Here is a 16,657-nt window from a genome sequence, read left to right on the forward strand (position 1 = left end):
AGTTTGCAGGAAAGGAAGTTTGGCCGTGTATCGTAATATAACAAAATTCTCCCACCATATGAAGTATATTTTCTGGTGATTTATACCAGAAGATTTAGTTTTGGGGTGTTTTAAGTCTTAAGTGTCCGAACTTCGAAGTCACCATGCTACTAGCTTTTGTAATTGCCTTAGTTTTTGCTTCAAAATCCGTTGATTAGCAATGTAGGACAAAGCCGTCAACTTGAATTTCCAAAGCCTCCACCCAATATTAAGTTACTGCCATGTTTCCATTCATATGGATACAAATCTGCTCAAAGTTTCATCAGATTGTCATGTAATATATACGTTATATTTAAGTATAACTATATGTCATATGTATACAAATATAGATCTATAGATGAGAATTAGTTGAGACTGGTGGAACACTTTGTTACTGAGTTTGAGCGATCATCAGACAACTGGTAGCTTCATGTTGAACTCCTAAAATATGTAAGAATTAAACAAGTGAAATCATTGAAGCATGTCAAGGAGTATCAGTGGTGTACCTTCCTTTTGTGGCATCCACTCCTTTGTCGACGTCCAGTGGCGTGTTATGGTTGGTAGAGTCTGGGTGTGGTCCGTCTGTCTCTCCAGAGCTTGGTGGAGGGATCATATCCATTGGCTGCGGTTTCCTTTGGCGGGATTTTGGGCTGGGGTGGGCGAGGTCTCGCACACCCCTTCTGAAATTGATTAAGTAGAGCTTGATATGAGGCACATTGATATGAGTTCCGGGCATTTGTTAGGAGGGATCATTTGTCAGCATTGATGATGGTGAGTTTTTTGGTGAGGCAAAGGTTGTTCCGCTTAGATTCGTTGCTGTAGGCTCGTGATCTGCTGGCGATCAACCAATTGATGGTGAATGGCTTTTTGTTTTGTTTCAGCTGCAAAAAAGGTTTTGAGAGTTCCGTGGCATTTTGTGGTGTTTTGGTGGTTGAAGGACTGCTTGTGGTTGCCATATCTCAGCTTGAAAGGAGATTCAGTTAAACATACTGTAGTTCTTAGAATTATCGGTTTCTCTTGACTTCAGCCTTGTAGATGATGTTAGCTGCCTGACAGTTCCCTTTTAGGTGGCATAGGTCCTCTCATCGGCAGTTGCAAGCTTCCTTCTCGTTCTTGATATTGGTGGCTGATATATGTTTGTTGTGTCCTTTGATGATGTTGGGCATTCAGCTATAGCTGAACTTGATGGTGTTTCTGTTGAATATCTTGTTCAGTTTTGATTTTGTTGGGGAATGTTTGTTGATGAATTTCATCAGAAAATAAATCTATGTATGAAAAAAGTTGCATATGTGAATGTCACTCAAAACAAAGTCGAGCAAGGGTGAAGGTATTGGTGACGGACTACAGTTGATACTGGTTGTATCATGAAAAAGGATTATTTAGAATTTTATGTAATCTGCAGACAGAATATTTGGGAGGTGGGGGATGGAGAAGAAGGGGCATTGATATATCTTGATAGGTACTTTCATTAACAGTCATACTAGAGTATGTATGTATGTATTTACGATCCTACTGCAAGCAGGAACTCGCGAAGAAGCCTCATTGGCTTATCAAGCCGCAAGCTGACCAAAGTCAGTCTCTTACATTCATATTTAACGTCCATGATTATGAATTGTTAATTGTCAACAACTCTGTAACTGGACGACATACATTAATCTGGGAGTAACTCGAACCGGGCACCTATATGATTGAAAGGCACCAGTGTTAACCACTGAGCTAACACTCTACCTACATCATGATATTTTTACATCAGTATATTTGTATATGAGTACATCATTATATTTGACCCCTTAAAGTTCTATTTCTATTGCTGTGCTGAAGTAATGTATGATCATTTTAATATGCGATTTTGTTGGGATTTGTTTATCTTGCAGATGTGATATCTAGAAGTAACAACCTACAAGTCACAATCCAGTATGCGTTCCTGAATCAAGTGTCTCAGATTCCTTAGATCTGTGTATCCAGGACTGTATTCATTTACATGTGTGGTTATTTAATAACACAACATTATGGCTGGAAACTTTTGGCAGAGTTCACACTGGTAAGAATCTTTGTTTTATTTTCATATCACAAAATGTGAGACTGATTGGGTTGGTGTCAATGTTAGAAACTCAGACTGAATATTTTTCATCTTCTTTTTTGTTCTGCTCCCTGGGGATGCTCATAGCATAACTATCAATAACAAAACAAACTAAAACAAGATATAGGCCTAGCAAGCATAACCGTTGTGAACAACAGTACTGCAATGGCCTACTATGAATTCAAAAGGCAAAAGCTCTAGTACTGTTTGTCAGGTTTGCTAAATCTATGAAGTAACTTCTTTTAGAGACATGATACAAACTTGAGGGACACTAGTTCTCCATGCCCTTTGCTGCATGTCATTTGAAACAGTTATGCAATTGAGAAGCTTATTCACATGCATGCACACATGTCTAAAATAAAAGACTCAGAGAATGGAAATACAATACATGTCATTTATTTATTTTACTTCTTTATAAACTATAAGACAACAAGCAAGTCAAGACAGAACTCTGTGAGCATGTTTTCCGATAGAATGAAAATAGTTGAATATTAGCTTTCTTTGAAATTGGTTGTTTTGTAGCGCAAAGAGTTGGATGAAATTACTTTATGTAGTGATTTTTGTCTAAAGTTGACTATCAGGGTCACAGTAAGCCGTCATTACTCTATTACAATCTGGGCCCCTGGCCCATCTATTGGGCAAAATGAAATTAGAGACCCATGGAAGAAACAACACTCTTGTATCTTCCTGATACATACAGTAATGTTAGAGGAATATCCTTGTGTGGTTTGGACAATTAAGGGACCACCTGGGCCAGTGCCCTTAATATACCTAGGGGCTAGCTACAGTATGCACACTAGCTCACATCTTGAATTATTCATTATGATCAATTATGTATAATGTTAAACCCACTTGTTTGTTAATATGTTTTTCAATAGAGCATTTCCCCGTAAATCATCATCATGTGAGCTCCTTGAGACAAAACTCTTAGACCTGTATTAATTGTCAGTAGCACTAGCCTGATCATTTCAATTTTCTGATCAAAAGATGTCTTAAAGCTTGAATACATACATAGTTATTCACTCCTTTTTTGTCTTTTACTCTTTCAATTCATCCATAGCAACCAGTGGGTTCTTGACAACCAAGCTCTGATAAAGGACAGACAGACAGATCTGGCATTCTTAAGTGAGGAAGATTACCAAAAGGTTCACATCTTTTATGCAAGTGGTAGGTAGCAGTTAAACCAAGTATATAACCAGTAGATATAACCAATATATAACCAGTATATAATACGCATTGTATATTGTTTCCAACAGGTGTTTGATGCCCCCAAAAATTCTGGGACTATTTTTTTTCCCCAAAAAATCTTAATGCTTAGGCAGCTGAAGCTTTTAAGAGCAGATTGATGAAAGTGTAGCCTGCTTTATATAAAACTAAAAATTGGGACTTAATAAAGTTAATATATTATTGTCATTGACTTCAGGCTAACCACAAGCTAGTTTGAGTTGGTGTACAAGTTTGGACAAAAAGAGAAACTTTATTACGAGCAGTGGTGGCTGTTGCCAATGGACATCTTGGGCATTGCCTCTCCTAGAAATTTCTAAAAAATAAGAAGGATTAGATATATGAAGATGAATGCAACATGGTTTATGGTTCTACTATTTATTTACTATCCTTTTCAAAAATGTCCTTCTCAGTGCTAAAATGAAACTTGTTTATTTGGTTTACGTGCAGTAGTGGCAATTATCGGCTGAAGAACTCTTGTTTTCTTACACATTATAAGATCACTGGTATCTGTCGTGTGAGATCATGGGGCAAATTTCATTCTGTCCCGCTAAACTCAGTAAGCGTCCCCACTAAACTCATGAGAGCATGCTGTAAGAGCATGTGCACATTTATTCTACTGAGATGAAGTATGCTGATTGGTCAAAGTATGGGCAGCATTCAGCTTGCACTACTAGTCCCACGCTTGTACAGTATACTGTACCTACAACAGTAACAAGGCGTTTAACTACTTGGCCCGTGGCTGTACGTTACGTGACAAACTTATGAATGACACTCGTTTGTACAGTACTTAGTATGTACCTGATCATGTGAAATGTTATTCTTTAGTGAAATCACTATCTATCAGTGGCATAGCCATAGCTATAGGGAGAAGGGAGGATCGGAACCCCCCTCCCCATTAGTGGGTCGATAAAATAATAAAAAATAAAGGACAGGAAAGGAGATGAGATAAATTATGGGGGAGTTTTAATATGGTGGATAATATTTGCAATGTAAAATGTATTAATAAAATGTATTTAAAATTGTAGGTAGTTGTCTCATAACTGCTTTCTGTTGGACAGATAGTGTGGAATTATTGATACAAAGCCCCATGCAACCCCCTACCGTCATCATTCATCCGTCTTACCCACAATTCCCACAAGTCAACATCATGCTCTAAGGTAAAATCCATAATCAATTTATTGCATACTGACTGGACAAGTTAGTGAACACAATCTAGGCTATGATGACCTAATTACTTGCATTGTTGTACCTGCTTTGTTGCATTGTTGTACCTGCTTTGTTGCATTGTTGTAATCTGCCACATGCTTGCCTGAACCACAACCACACTTTGTTGACAAAACAGCCAAAAATGTCCAGGTCCTTCAGCATATGAAATGTGTTCAACGCCACTAGTCTTCTACTGTTTCCATTGCCTGGCACTTGAAGATCGAGTTCTTGTCTGCTTTAACACAGCATATTGCCTGGGTGAATTGCTAACCCAATACATATACCACCACCTGTAGTAAAAAATTGCTCAGACATAAACTCTTTATGGCCAAATGGCAAGATTTCTCACCCAAAATGCACTCCTGAGACTGCTCAAAAGAAGGTAAAATATACCTCAAATTGTTCCTGGGATGTTTTAAGACATATGTACCCTGATTTCCAGGGAAAATAAGACTCAAATACCAGCAAAGTTGGTTAAATGCTGAGAGCTGACTTCCACTGAATAAAGGGGGAAATTGGAAGATTGGACGAAGTGGTACTGGAAGAGTTAGAGACAAGGAAAGATTAGGGGGGGGGGGGAAGTGAGGGAGATTTGGCTGAAATACCTGAAAGATAACTGTTGAATTTTAACTTTAAACATTTTAGTCTGGTTTGGTCGCGCAAGTATGAATGATCTTAGGAAACTAGAATCTGTCATAAGAAACGCGGAGCGCCTCATTGGCACATGCCTACTGTCCCTTCACTCACTCTACCAGGAGCGAACGTTAAAACGTGTTGAAATATATTGAATGATGATTACCACCCAGCAACTGATTATTTCAAGTTCCTGCCTTCAGGCAAAAGAATGCGTACTTTTAAGGGTTCTAAAAGATTTACTGACAGTTTTTATCCTTCTGCTGTGAAGATATTCAATACGCACCAATACCGTTAAACAATTTTAAACTTTGTAGACTTTATACTGGATTTGAGGGCATTTATATATATTTGTACTCTTTTATATTTTGTAGGTACAGTACATTTTATATTTTGTTCATCTTAATATTTTATAGGAACGTTTTCATATCTCTGTGCATTATTATACGTCTCATTTGTTGTTTACAATTTTTAATGTTTTGAGCTCTTGTTATCAACCAATTTCCATTGTATTTTTATATGATTGGCTGAATATATCTATCTATAACATGGCATCCATCCACATAGCTTTCTTTGTAATTTATATGCTTGAAGCATGCATGCCCTTAAAAAAAAGCAGAAATGATATAAATTCAGATATAAAAGCCATTATAATTGCAGTTGTAGTCATCTGTTTCTTTCTATGAGTAAAACAGATCGTGTTTTTTGGAAGCGGAGAGGAGGAAGGGTTGGCTAGGTGAGCGGGAGGTGTTGAGAGGGAGAGTTGAGAGGGAGGTGTTTTTCTTCGATAACCAACTTTTTTTTTTGATAATCTAACACATGCATGCATATGCAATGTCTCTATTGATTTTCCACTGGGTTATTCTCTCATGGTTTACTTACTTCGTTACCGGCGATCCGTTGTCTAAGCCTCGCCATTCTCATTAGAGAGTTAAACTCTTAAACCTTTGAGGAAGAAACAAAAGGAAAGACTAAATAAAGGATACCAATAAAGGAAGAAAAAAACCCCTCAAGGTCTAGTTTTATAATGATGTCTTTGACCATGGATCTTTGTACAATAATTGGATATTTCTTTCTTATGACTTTTTGTTGTCCTTGGTTAACTGTTCTTGAATTTTCAATGAACTCCTTTTGTTTTCTACAAGAGTGAGGTCATGTGAAGATTCAGGAAAAACAGTTGTGAACGAAGGATGACCTACAAAATGGAGGGGGGAAAAATGTTATTTTTCCACAGAGATTTGCTGTGTTTTCGCTGTTTTTTTTTTATTTCAGCTCAAATTCTTATCATGTTCATAAATGTTAGTACCACATTAACAATCCTTATTTAAACTACACCAAAATGGCAAATAAGCTATCTTCCATAATGAGAAATCTCATTAGCTGAGGGCTGTTGTGTTGCATAATTTCTATTTTAAACGGAAGAAGTTGACCGAAAATACTGTTTAGTAACCATGGAAACCCAATATGATTTTATAATGAAGTGAAGCTTTTATTAAGGTTTTTTTTCCCCTTTATATAAGCAGGACAATGAATGGGTGATAAATTAAACAGTTGCCCCCTCTTTCTTACATAGCTAGTTAATTATTCAACTCTAGATGCTACCAGATCACGTTATTAACGAGAGAGTTTATTAATTTTGAATATTTGTCCTCATTTAGTCAGTAATTTTTAGAGTAAAGGAAAGTTAATAAATGTATGGCTGACAGGTTGTATATGCATATATAATGTAAGAGCTGCAAAGTAATGAGATTCTCTCATTAATTAAGGTTTGTCTTTTGTCAAGGAAATAGCTGTTAAAGTTAAAAAACAGAATACTGCTAATTTTTTTGCAAATTAAAGAAGCGTGTGATAGAAGACATAATTAGGTTGGTTGTTCTAACACTGTGCCGTAATGTGTGTTCATTTAATTGGTTGAAATCTCTCCTTCCCTTCCACCAATCCCCTCCCCCACCTGCCTGCCCTCCTTATCTCTTGTCCATAACTGTCCATAAATGTCTCTTGTGCAATAAAATTTACAAAGTACTAAATCATATTGTAATTCCTCTATGATATCGAACATAAGGGATCATGTTTGATTATTTGAAATTATGTTGACTTCTATTTCTTTCATAATGTGCATCATATCATTGTTTGTCAGTTATTCAAGCCATTGGTGAACAGCTGAATGTGAGGCAGCAGGTAATCGCCACGGCAACCATGTACTTTAAGCGGGTCTATTCCAGATATTCATTGAAGAGCATCGATCCTCTACTCCTAGGACCAACATGTTTGTTTCTGGCAACTAAGGTGGAGGTGAGTACATCTCAATTGTACAAATTGGATGTCAGGTAACTGTCACGGCAACCAATAATTTTTAGAGAGGTTGTTCAGGATATTCATGATAGAGCTTTGATCAGCTTCAGGCCAAAATGTTTTTTTTTTTTTTTTTTCTCTGGGTCGAATCTGATATTGCCATGGCAACCATGCCAAATGTAAGAAATCACCACAGCAACCATGTCCTTTAAGAGGGTCTACTTCCATCATTCATAGAAGAACATTGATCTTTTACTCCTAGGTTTAACATGTTAATTTCTGACTGCTTTGCATGGGTCTACTAGTGGTTACCTTACTTTTGATTTCTTTGCTGAAAGCAAAAGGAATCTATGTTTTGGAAATGGTGTGTGTTTGTGACACCTCGGTTTATCAACATGATAACTTAAAAAACGTGGACGGTGGTTTAACATCGTACTTGGTATGTGGCTTTACCTTAGTAAGTACAGTAGTGAGTATTGGAACCCTGTTGTTTCTTGGAAGGTCAAAAGTCATTTGAGGTCAACCGAGGGGAAAGTCTGATAACAAGGTAAACACAGACACTCCAAAAGAGTACCCTCAGACGGATACTTCATTTGTAGATCCACCCGCATTTAGTACAATAAACCTATTGTCTTTTTGTGGATGTCAAATGTTGAGAGAGGGGAAATCCTGGGACCCTTGTACACACGATAACCACAAAAGTAAAGTTTGGATACACCTCAAGCTTTTCGCATAGATCCCTCTTTAATGCAGGATGATGGTCACTTGATAGTCACTTGAGTCAACAATTGGGAGAGGGAATTATTATTGGTCCGCAGGGTATACATTCTAAGTCACAGCTTCAATCATACTGGACGATGATGCATTAATGAGTTTAAAGCTTTTAAAAAGGAATGCAAAGTACCATCATTTTTTTATTTCTATCATCTTTCAGGAGTCTGGTTTGATCACCAATAGTAAACTGCAAGTGGCATGCCAATCAGTTGGTAGGTTTATCTATACAAGCAAGTGTTGTCTCTTTTGTGTCCACTCTATCATGTCCTCTCTATCCTGTACTATCTATTGTGTGTCCCTCCCCCCTCCCCCTCCCCTCACCCTCATAGTGTCTGATTGCTTAACTCTAATCTACAAAGGGAAATTAAAGGGTTTGATAATCTCTAACCAAATTTCTTGTCAGTGGTTTGCATTGTTCATAGCGACGCTTGTTTATTCCGTCGAGTCGCAAAGACTGTATCTGTTAGAAATCTGGGAACCAAAATCCATATTTCTGATTCCATGCCAGGCACAGGTTAAGTAAAGGGTCTTTGTAGAGTGAACATTTAGGGATAAATTCAAACTACCTTCTTGTGGTTCAGTAGACAATAAACACCCAACAGCTTGTTTCCTCCCTTTTGCCCCCCACCTTTCTCTTGTTCGAGAGGTAGGGGGCGGGGGTGATGTGAGAGGATGGCCGATGATGAATAAGTTTTTGTTATTATAACAGTTAACTGTCTAGTAAGACTGCAACTTCTGTTAAATATGTGGAGTGGAAGTTTTGAAAATATTTCATACTTTCATATCCTAAAAGTTTTGAAACAGCAGAAATTATCTCAGAAATAATAGGTCCTGCTAGGTTGATGTGGCACCCAGATCTCTGCAATTGAGTAGTGACACCAAAACTCTGAAACCTGTCTACAAGCTGCTTATCTAAAACAATGGTCTGCAATTACACTAGATGGAATGAGTTTTGATCATAGCATTAGTCTGGAGAATTATGAATTTGAGAAATGACCAGAAATGAGATTATTAAAGTGTGATGGTACCTCATGTTATTTAATCTTAATGATTTTATTTATTTTTGCTACATCACTCTAGTGTATATCAAATGTATTTGTAAAGGAAATTGGACATTGAAAGATTGGAGGCCTCTTCCATGACCTGTAAAGAAATAGAAAATGTGGCAGGGGGATTGCTGTAGGTGCTTTTCAACTTGAATATTTTGAAATGATGTTCTTTTACTTTAGCTTTAGCTTTAGCTTCAAGTTGTTTTTTCTTTTGCTGTCTTTTCACAGTCAAGAAATTTGGATACGCTTTTAAAAATCAAGAATTCAGATACAAGTCGAACCAGGTACGGTCAGGCCACCAATTGAACACACAGCAATTAGGACTGTAACTCTCTCTCTGTGTAGTTTCTGATGAGAGTGATGTTTTGTTAACATTGCTATGGAGGGGGAGGGTGGTGGTGGGGGAAAGGGGGAAAGGGGGGAAGTGGCACTGAATAAGTGTGAGAGGAAGTGATAGTGTATGGTTAAGTGATTTTAAGAATAAACAAGACAGTAACAAATTGAATTTCTTTTTGAACAATCAAGGATATTTGGTTTCAGTCGAGGAGATCATTGATGTTTATACAATCTTGTACAGAGTTACCAGGAAAGGGTAGGACAATGGAAACATTCCATGTGTCAAGTTGGTGAGACATGAACTGTTCATTGAAAAAATTGATGACATTGTTGTTTCTGTTTTGGCAGAAGACATAAAAGTGAAGAAAATATCTCTTTTTTTCACAAATGGTGAAAAATAACGCTAATTGTTTTTAATAGTGTGCACTAATTATGCAGTACATAAGAAATTGAAATGCATGTAGCTCAATGATGATATCTTTAGACTTGATCAAGTCCTCAGCAAGGATCGTTAAATCTGCGATATCTGCTAAATGGCAAAACAATTTTCCTAAAGCTGTTTGGGCTAATTGTTGATGACAGTTATCTTTATCACAGAGACCAGTAATGATGGTTGGATTTGTGATATGTTATATTATGTTGTATGACATTGCATTACATCACAGTTACCGTGTTCAAGATTGTGAACCAGTCAAAATCGTTAAGTTAATTTCTTTCTTTTTTTGTGATCCTCTTCAGATTTTGGAGTGTGAGTTCTACCTACTAGAACTATTGGTATGTACATTGAAAATTCCTATATCACAGCAAGAATTAATTTACATATCAAAAACAGCACTTTGTGTCTTGCCTTAAATAGCAGTAATTGTATCCGAGTTTTTCGCTCACTTTGAAAGGCCAACAAGGAAGTGTCACTTGTATCAAGAATGGACACAGGTAGTCAACTTTAACACACAATCTATTTTACTACATGATTATAAATAACAACAGTATGTAGAGACATTTCAAACCAGAACAGCATAATTGCTGTAAGACAATTAATGTTTGTCACAGTGATGATGTATCAAGCTGTGCAGATAATAAAAGTCCAGAAATTGCTAAAATCGATGTCCCTAAAACTAAACAACTTCAAGTTTAGACAAACACCTTTCAGGTCACTTGACCCCTCCTTCTCTCTATCAAGCCTACCTTGAGCTATGACGTTAAATGTTTCTCTGCCAAGTACTGAAAAATCCTCCCTTTTATTTGTTTTGAATTCTTTGTAACCCCAACATTTCACAGTTCACCTTTCACGTGTGAAGCAACTTGCACAATTTCACGTGTCAAACTACTTGCACTTTTTCAGATTTTACATGTGAAGGAGAAACAACTGCATAGCTCAAACAAAGGTCATTGCACAATTTCACATGTGAAAAACACTGAACCATAAATCATTTCCTAGAAACAACTGCATAGTACAAACAAAGGTCATTGTGCAATATCACATGTGAAATACACTGAACCAAAAACCATCTCACTACGAAGGCGAAACAACTGCATAGTTCAAGCAAAACTCATTGCACGAATTCTCATGTGAAATAACATTGAACCCAAAACCATGTCACTACAAAAAGGGGGGGGGGGGTGGGGGGGGCGGGCAACTGCAGAGTTCAAATACAGGTCAGCAAGTCCAACTGTGGCAAACAATGTAAACAGAATGACTATCTACAGCACTATTAAGTAAATGACTTCTGTGCATTTTTTGGAAAACTTTTTATCAATCTTTGTGAAAATGTCTTTCACCAAGCTTCTAAATCAGTGTAATAAATTAATAATGACCAATTTAACTGCATTTAATTAAACTGTTGTGATTGCTCACAAACACAACATCATAAAGTTAACTAAGTCAAATTGAAAAATCTCAGTTTCCATTTTGATCAAACTTGAGACACTCGTCTTTTGTGAAACGTGCAAATTTTTGTGTTTTGTAACTATTGTTTCAAAGTTGCGATTTTTCAATAATATTATCCCTTAACCTTAAGTATCCTTTTGCAAGCCTTGAGAAATTGTCTTTGTAAATTCAGTTCCTAAGAGTGGTTGGTTAAAATCAACTTCCTTTAGTGGCTGGATTTGTAATGTTGTGGACTTGCTAAATGAAATGAATTTGTCTTTCTAATGTGTATAGATCTATCTCTATATGTTACCTCAGCAGAAATTTTGATATCTAGAAGGTTAAGAACATTGATGATGCCTTTTGTCAATCACATTGACTTAGTTATAACACATGACTCCATCATCCCCTTCTCCTTCTTTTTTGAGATTGCAACAATTATTATTATTTTGTTTTTTGAAATCCTGTGTCACTGACTATTTCTGATAATATTTTTCTTTGCTAAAGGACTGCTGTCTGATTGTGTATCACCCTTACCGTCCGTTGATACAGTACGTGGCTGACCTGGGACAGGAAGAACAGTTACTACCCCTAGCCTGGTAAGAGATATCTCCTAACATGTTTCCTCTCAGGCCACAAGGGTGTATATGTGACAGGTGGGCGATTTATATCCCCCCTTAAAAAATATTCGCACATCTACTTTCTTTTTTTACTTGCGTGTGCGGCTTTTATTTGCCAATTACGCATTTTCAATGATGGCTTTTTAGCCGAAATCCATGTGGGGCTCTGGTCAGGATGTCTTATTACGGACAATAAACCGTTGCTATTGCGTCCATCAGTTAAACATCTGTCACCCTCTTCTTTCTCCAATTCCGGAGGTGGGGTGGGTAACATATGGTCTGCTGTCATGGGAGACTGCACTTTCTACAGTGTTTTGCAGCACTTTAGTAGTGGACTCTTGTCTGGTTTTCCTTTTTGTGACATTTTTTGTTTGCTTTCTGAAGTAAGAGGCTCTGCATGTTAAAGTATAGGTATTATTTCCACTATACAGTGAAAGTGTGGAAAGGGAGGGTAGAGAAGTGGAGGAGGGAGAAGGTAATTGAAAGGGAGGAAGGAGGAATGGGGGGGCAGTGAGGGGGGGCGGCTAAGTAGGTGCTCTGCGCCATTTTACAGATAAAAGGAAGTATTTATGGACATAAACCTTGATATTAGGTTTTTTTTCCTTGTTCTCTTTCATTTCATAGGAAAATAGTGAATGATAGTCTTCGAACAGATGTGTGTCTACTGTACCCTCCATACCTCATAGCATTGGGTGAGTTGCATTGTTACACTCATAAAGTAATGTTACAATAATGTTAGACTCCTCCTAATAGCTATTAGTGGAGGTTCATCTCTGGGCAATGTGTGAAGCTAACATTATTAATGTTTAATAGGGGAATCATTGAGGGATGTTAATGGGGATGGGGGGGGGACCTTAAGCGTTTATGTTTTATGTGTTACTGTTTCCTCAATTATTGTTCCATGTATGATAGATTCTTCTGCTGTTGTTTTATGTGCCAATGTTCTATCTGTTATTGTTTTATGTGTTACTGTTCTACATGATATTGTTTTATGTGTTACTGTTCTATCTGTTATTGTTTGATGTGTTACTGTTCTATCTGTTATTGTTTGATGTGTTACTGTTCTATCTGTTATTGTTTTATGTGTTACTGTTCTACATGATATTGTTTTATGTGTTACTGTTCTATCTGTTATTGTTTTATGTGTTACTGTTCTATCTGTTATTGTTTTATGTGTTGCTGTTCTATCTGTTATTGTTTTATTTGTTACTGTTTCCTCTACACTACTGTTCCATGTATTATTGTTCCTTCTGCTCTTGTATTGCATGTCTCTGTTCTATCTGCTGTTGTTTCATGTGTGACTGTTCTATGAGATATGTTTCTGTGTGTGACTGTTTCTTCTGAAACTGTTTTAATTGTTACTGTTACATCTGCCACTTGATTTTGTGCCATTGTTCTGTCCGCTGTTGTTTTATGTGTTACTGTTCCATCAGTCAATAGTATGTTACTGAACTTACTGTTACTGATACATTTTATTGTTGCACCTGCCACTGTTTAGTGTGCTTTTGATATATTTGCTATTTGTTTAATACATTATATTCTTTATATGCTTATTGTTTCTTATCTTCATTTCCCCCACAGCTTGCCTCCACATGGCATGTGTCATCTCACAGAAAGATACAAAGCATTGGTTTGCTGAACTCAATGTTGACTTAGACAAGGTACAGGTATACCTTGGAAAGTTCCTGACCATAATGAATATGCAGTTCCCCCCCCCCCTCCCCATTAGCCAATCATATGGCTCCATTACATCATGTCACAATTGTTGATTTAAGCAGGAAAAAAAGCTTTTTTTAGCAAACACTCAGACAAACTCTCTTATGCTTGAATTCCCAGCTAAAGAATACTGAAAACAAGTCCTTTAATTTTACCATTGACATCCATACAGTTAGTTTAAGACAAAGCAGCTGGGAAATAAGGAATTGAGCCATGAATATTCAACCACCTGCCAGACGGACAAGAAAATTTGTCTTGTTATTCCCTCCGGTGGTCAGTTAATTAGAGACAGAGGCCCTCACTATCTGCAGTGGCTGCCAGTTGAATATAAAACATGTCATGTTTTTCACCTGGGGAGCAAGGGGAGAATAAGGAAAAGTGACTTCACTATTCACCTGACGGCTGGGTGAATAATATGACATAATTTCTTATCTGAAAAAGTAATGTAAAAAACATGTATGGCAAAGAAGATTTGTGGGTTGTGCATCACCGTCCAAACATGAAAATGATGTACCGACTTGTACCCCTTAGCAACAGATCATACAAGCTGTACTGATCGGTTAAGTCACTACCGACCAGTGCTTCATGTATACATACCTTGTCACATGTTTGATGAGGAAATAGTCACCGCATAAGTTTTGAGGTGCCTTTACCATATTTAAAGGAAAGATATGTTATCGGAAACATTGAACAAACTACTCTGGTATTTTAGTCCAGAGAAACCGCACCGTGTTTGATGAAATGTGTTGCCAATGAGAAAATAAATTGATACATTTATTGTGTGTGGCATGGGTCTATTGAGTCTATCTTGTTTCTTGCTTGTTAGTTAGACTAATTATGTATAACTATTAGAAGTCTTGGTTAGTTAACCAAGACTATAACAATAATGCAAACTCCAGCTGTAACTGCAGAAATTATCAGCATTTGTTGCAATCCCTGAAGTTTCTATTTGTCCAAGAATCATACGATTGAGTCTATCTCGTCGTTTCTTACCGAGAATGTTGTCTATGGCAGTTCTCATATCCTCTTCTTGCTTTGATAGGTTCTAGAAATAACTCAACAAATCCTGCAACTCTACGACCTCTGGAAGAATTACAATGAGCGAGAAGAGATCTCTGGAATCCTGGAGAAAGTCCCAAAGCCGCAACTTGCCCCTCCAAACGGGTAAGGTTACATGTGTAACTATCTTCTGTCTGAAATGTAACATAATTGAGACCATCTGGTGTAGTTCTCCTCATATTCTGCCAATGTACTTTATGTATATTATTGTATTATTATTATTATTATAATTATTATTATGATTATTATTATTATTATTATTATTATGATTATTATTATTATTATTATTATTATTATTCCATGCTGTCAGTTACATTAATAGCCCACAAATTATAAACGATAAAATATCTGGACATCTACAAGCTAAAATTTGAGGAGCAAAGAAAATTTGGTTTAGACAGAATAAGATTTGAAACATTCATCTTAGGAGTGCATGTCCTATTTATTACCAACTGAAACATGCACCCCTCAATGAGTGCCACTTTGTATTAATCATTTCTGGGGGAGGGGATGGGGAGGACATGCCCTGTTTGCTACCAATTGAAATATCTACCCCTCAGTTAGTGCAAATTCAAATAAATAATTTCTGTGGAAGGGGGGGGGGGGGTGGAGTGCATGCCCTCTTTTCTACCAATTGAAATATCTATCCTTCTGTAAGTTGAAATATCTACTCCTCTGTTAGAGCAAATTCATATTAATAATTTCTGTGGGAGGGGAGGGTGGGTGGGTGGGGGGGGGGGGGGTTAGGGAAGTGAGGGAAGTGCATGCCCTGTTTACTACCAATTGATTTTTCTAGCCCCACTGTTCAATTATGATAGAGGCACCCATGGATATCTCTCAAATGTATTAATATCTTCCAATATCGTAATATCTTCACTGCTAAATCATATTAATCATATCTGTGGGGGAGGGGGGGGGTTGTCAGGAGTGCATGCCCTGTTATCTACCAATCAAATATTTTATCCCCTCCATTAGTTAGTGCCAATTCGTGTAAAACATTTCTTTGGCGGAATTGGGGAGGGGTGTGTGGGAGGGAGGGGCATTATCAGTCATACCTTGTGTACAGTGTGAACAAGGATTAGATCCATTATCATTTTGTTGCAACCCTTGAAAACTACCTGGGAGGAATTGCAAGACAATATACAGCTCCATTGAAAGATAAATATAAATGTATTAATGTCAAGCAAAACGAGTAGGAAACTGAACGTGTAATCGTCACAGGATCGCAGGAAAGCCACGAGTAGACTATACAAGCGACTCGCTCATTAAACAAGAGCTACCAGTATGTTATCCGTGGCAAGTTGTTTGAGTTGCCATCCCTGACAAGGTGTTTGGATGGGTAGAGGAACTTGGATGGTAAAGGGGGGGGGGCTTAGGGGGAGGGTACTAGGAACTTTGACCGTTCGCTTTGTTAGATTTATTAAATTGCAATGCATCATTTCGAAAATTGGTGACTTTTTGGTGAAAGTTGGAAAATTAATATATTTCCACATTGACTTTTAGTAGCGAAGAGGGGATTTTTCATAATGTTATTGGAGTTTGTAACTGTTGATTAATATGAGGTCTGCATTGATGACATCATCAGACTACCCTCCATACATGATATAAAGTCTGCATAATCTTACAATACAAGGAAAGAAAATCAGGAAACATAGCTTATGGTGCAACATTTAACTTGTAACAGTCGTGTATGGAAGATTTAAAAATTTGCTCATCAGTGAGGACATCTTAATGTCATTAATTAAACTATTAATTAAACTATGGCAGCAACTAACAGTGC

At 37.2% G+C, this 16,657-nt stretch overlaps 1 protein-coding gene across 2 annotated transcripts in view; it reads left to right on the forward strand.

Moving 5' to 3' along the window:
• Positions 1–16,657, forward strand: part of LOC139975075 (cyclin-C-like) — a 31,179-nt gene that overhangs the window by 989 nt on the left and 13,533 nt on the right. For both annotated transcript variants that reach the window (XM_071982689.1, XM_071982690.1), the window contains exons 2-11: positions 1,893–2,059; positions 3,159–3,265; positions 7,302–7,456; positions 8,391–8,442; positions 9,508–9,563; positions 10,354–10,389; positions 11,990–12,081; positions 12,727–12,794; positions 13,684–13,763; positions 14,861–14,982. In XM_071982689.1, the coding sequence (XP_071838790.1) occupies positions 2,028–2,059; positions 3,159–3,265; positions 7,302–7,456; positions 8,391–8,442; positions 9,508–9,563; positions 10,354–10,389; positions 11,990–12,081; positions 12,727–12,794; positions 13,684–13,763; positions 14,861–14,982 (800 nt within the window). In that variant the 5' untranslated portion in view covers positions 1,893–2,027. The remainder of the gene's footprint in view (positions 1–1,892; positions 2,060–3,158; positions 3,266–7,301; positions 7,457–8,390; positions 8,443–9,507; positions 9,564–10,353; positions 10,390–11,989; positions 12,082–12,726; positions 12,795–13,683; positions 13,764–14,860; positions 14,983–16,657) is intronic.

The sequence above is a fragment of the Apostichopus japonicus genome, chromosome 10 (genome assembly GCF_037975245.1).
Source record: "Apostichopus japonicus isolate 1M-3 chromosome 10, ASM3797524v1, whole genome shotgun sequence".
Lineage (NCBI taxonomy): Eukaryota > Metazoa > Echinodermata > Holothuroidea > Aspidochirotida > Stichopodidae > Apostichopus > Apostichopus japonicus.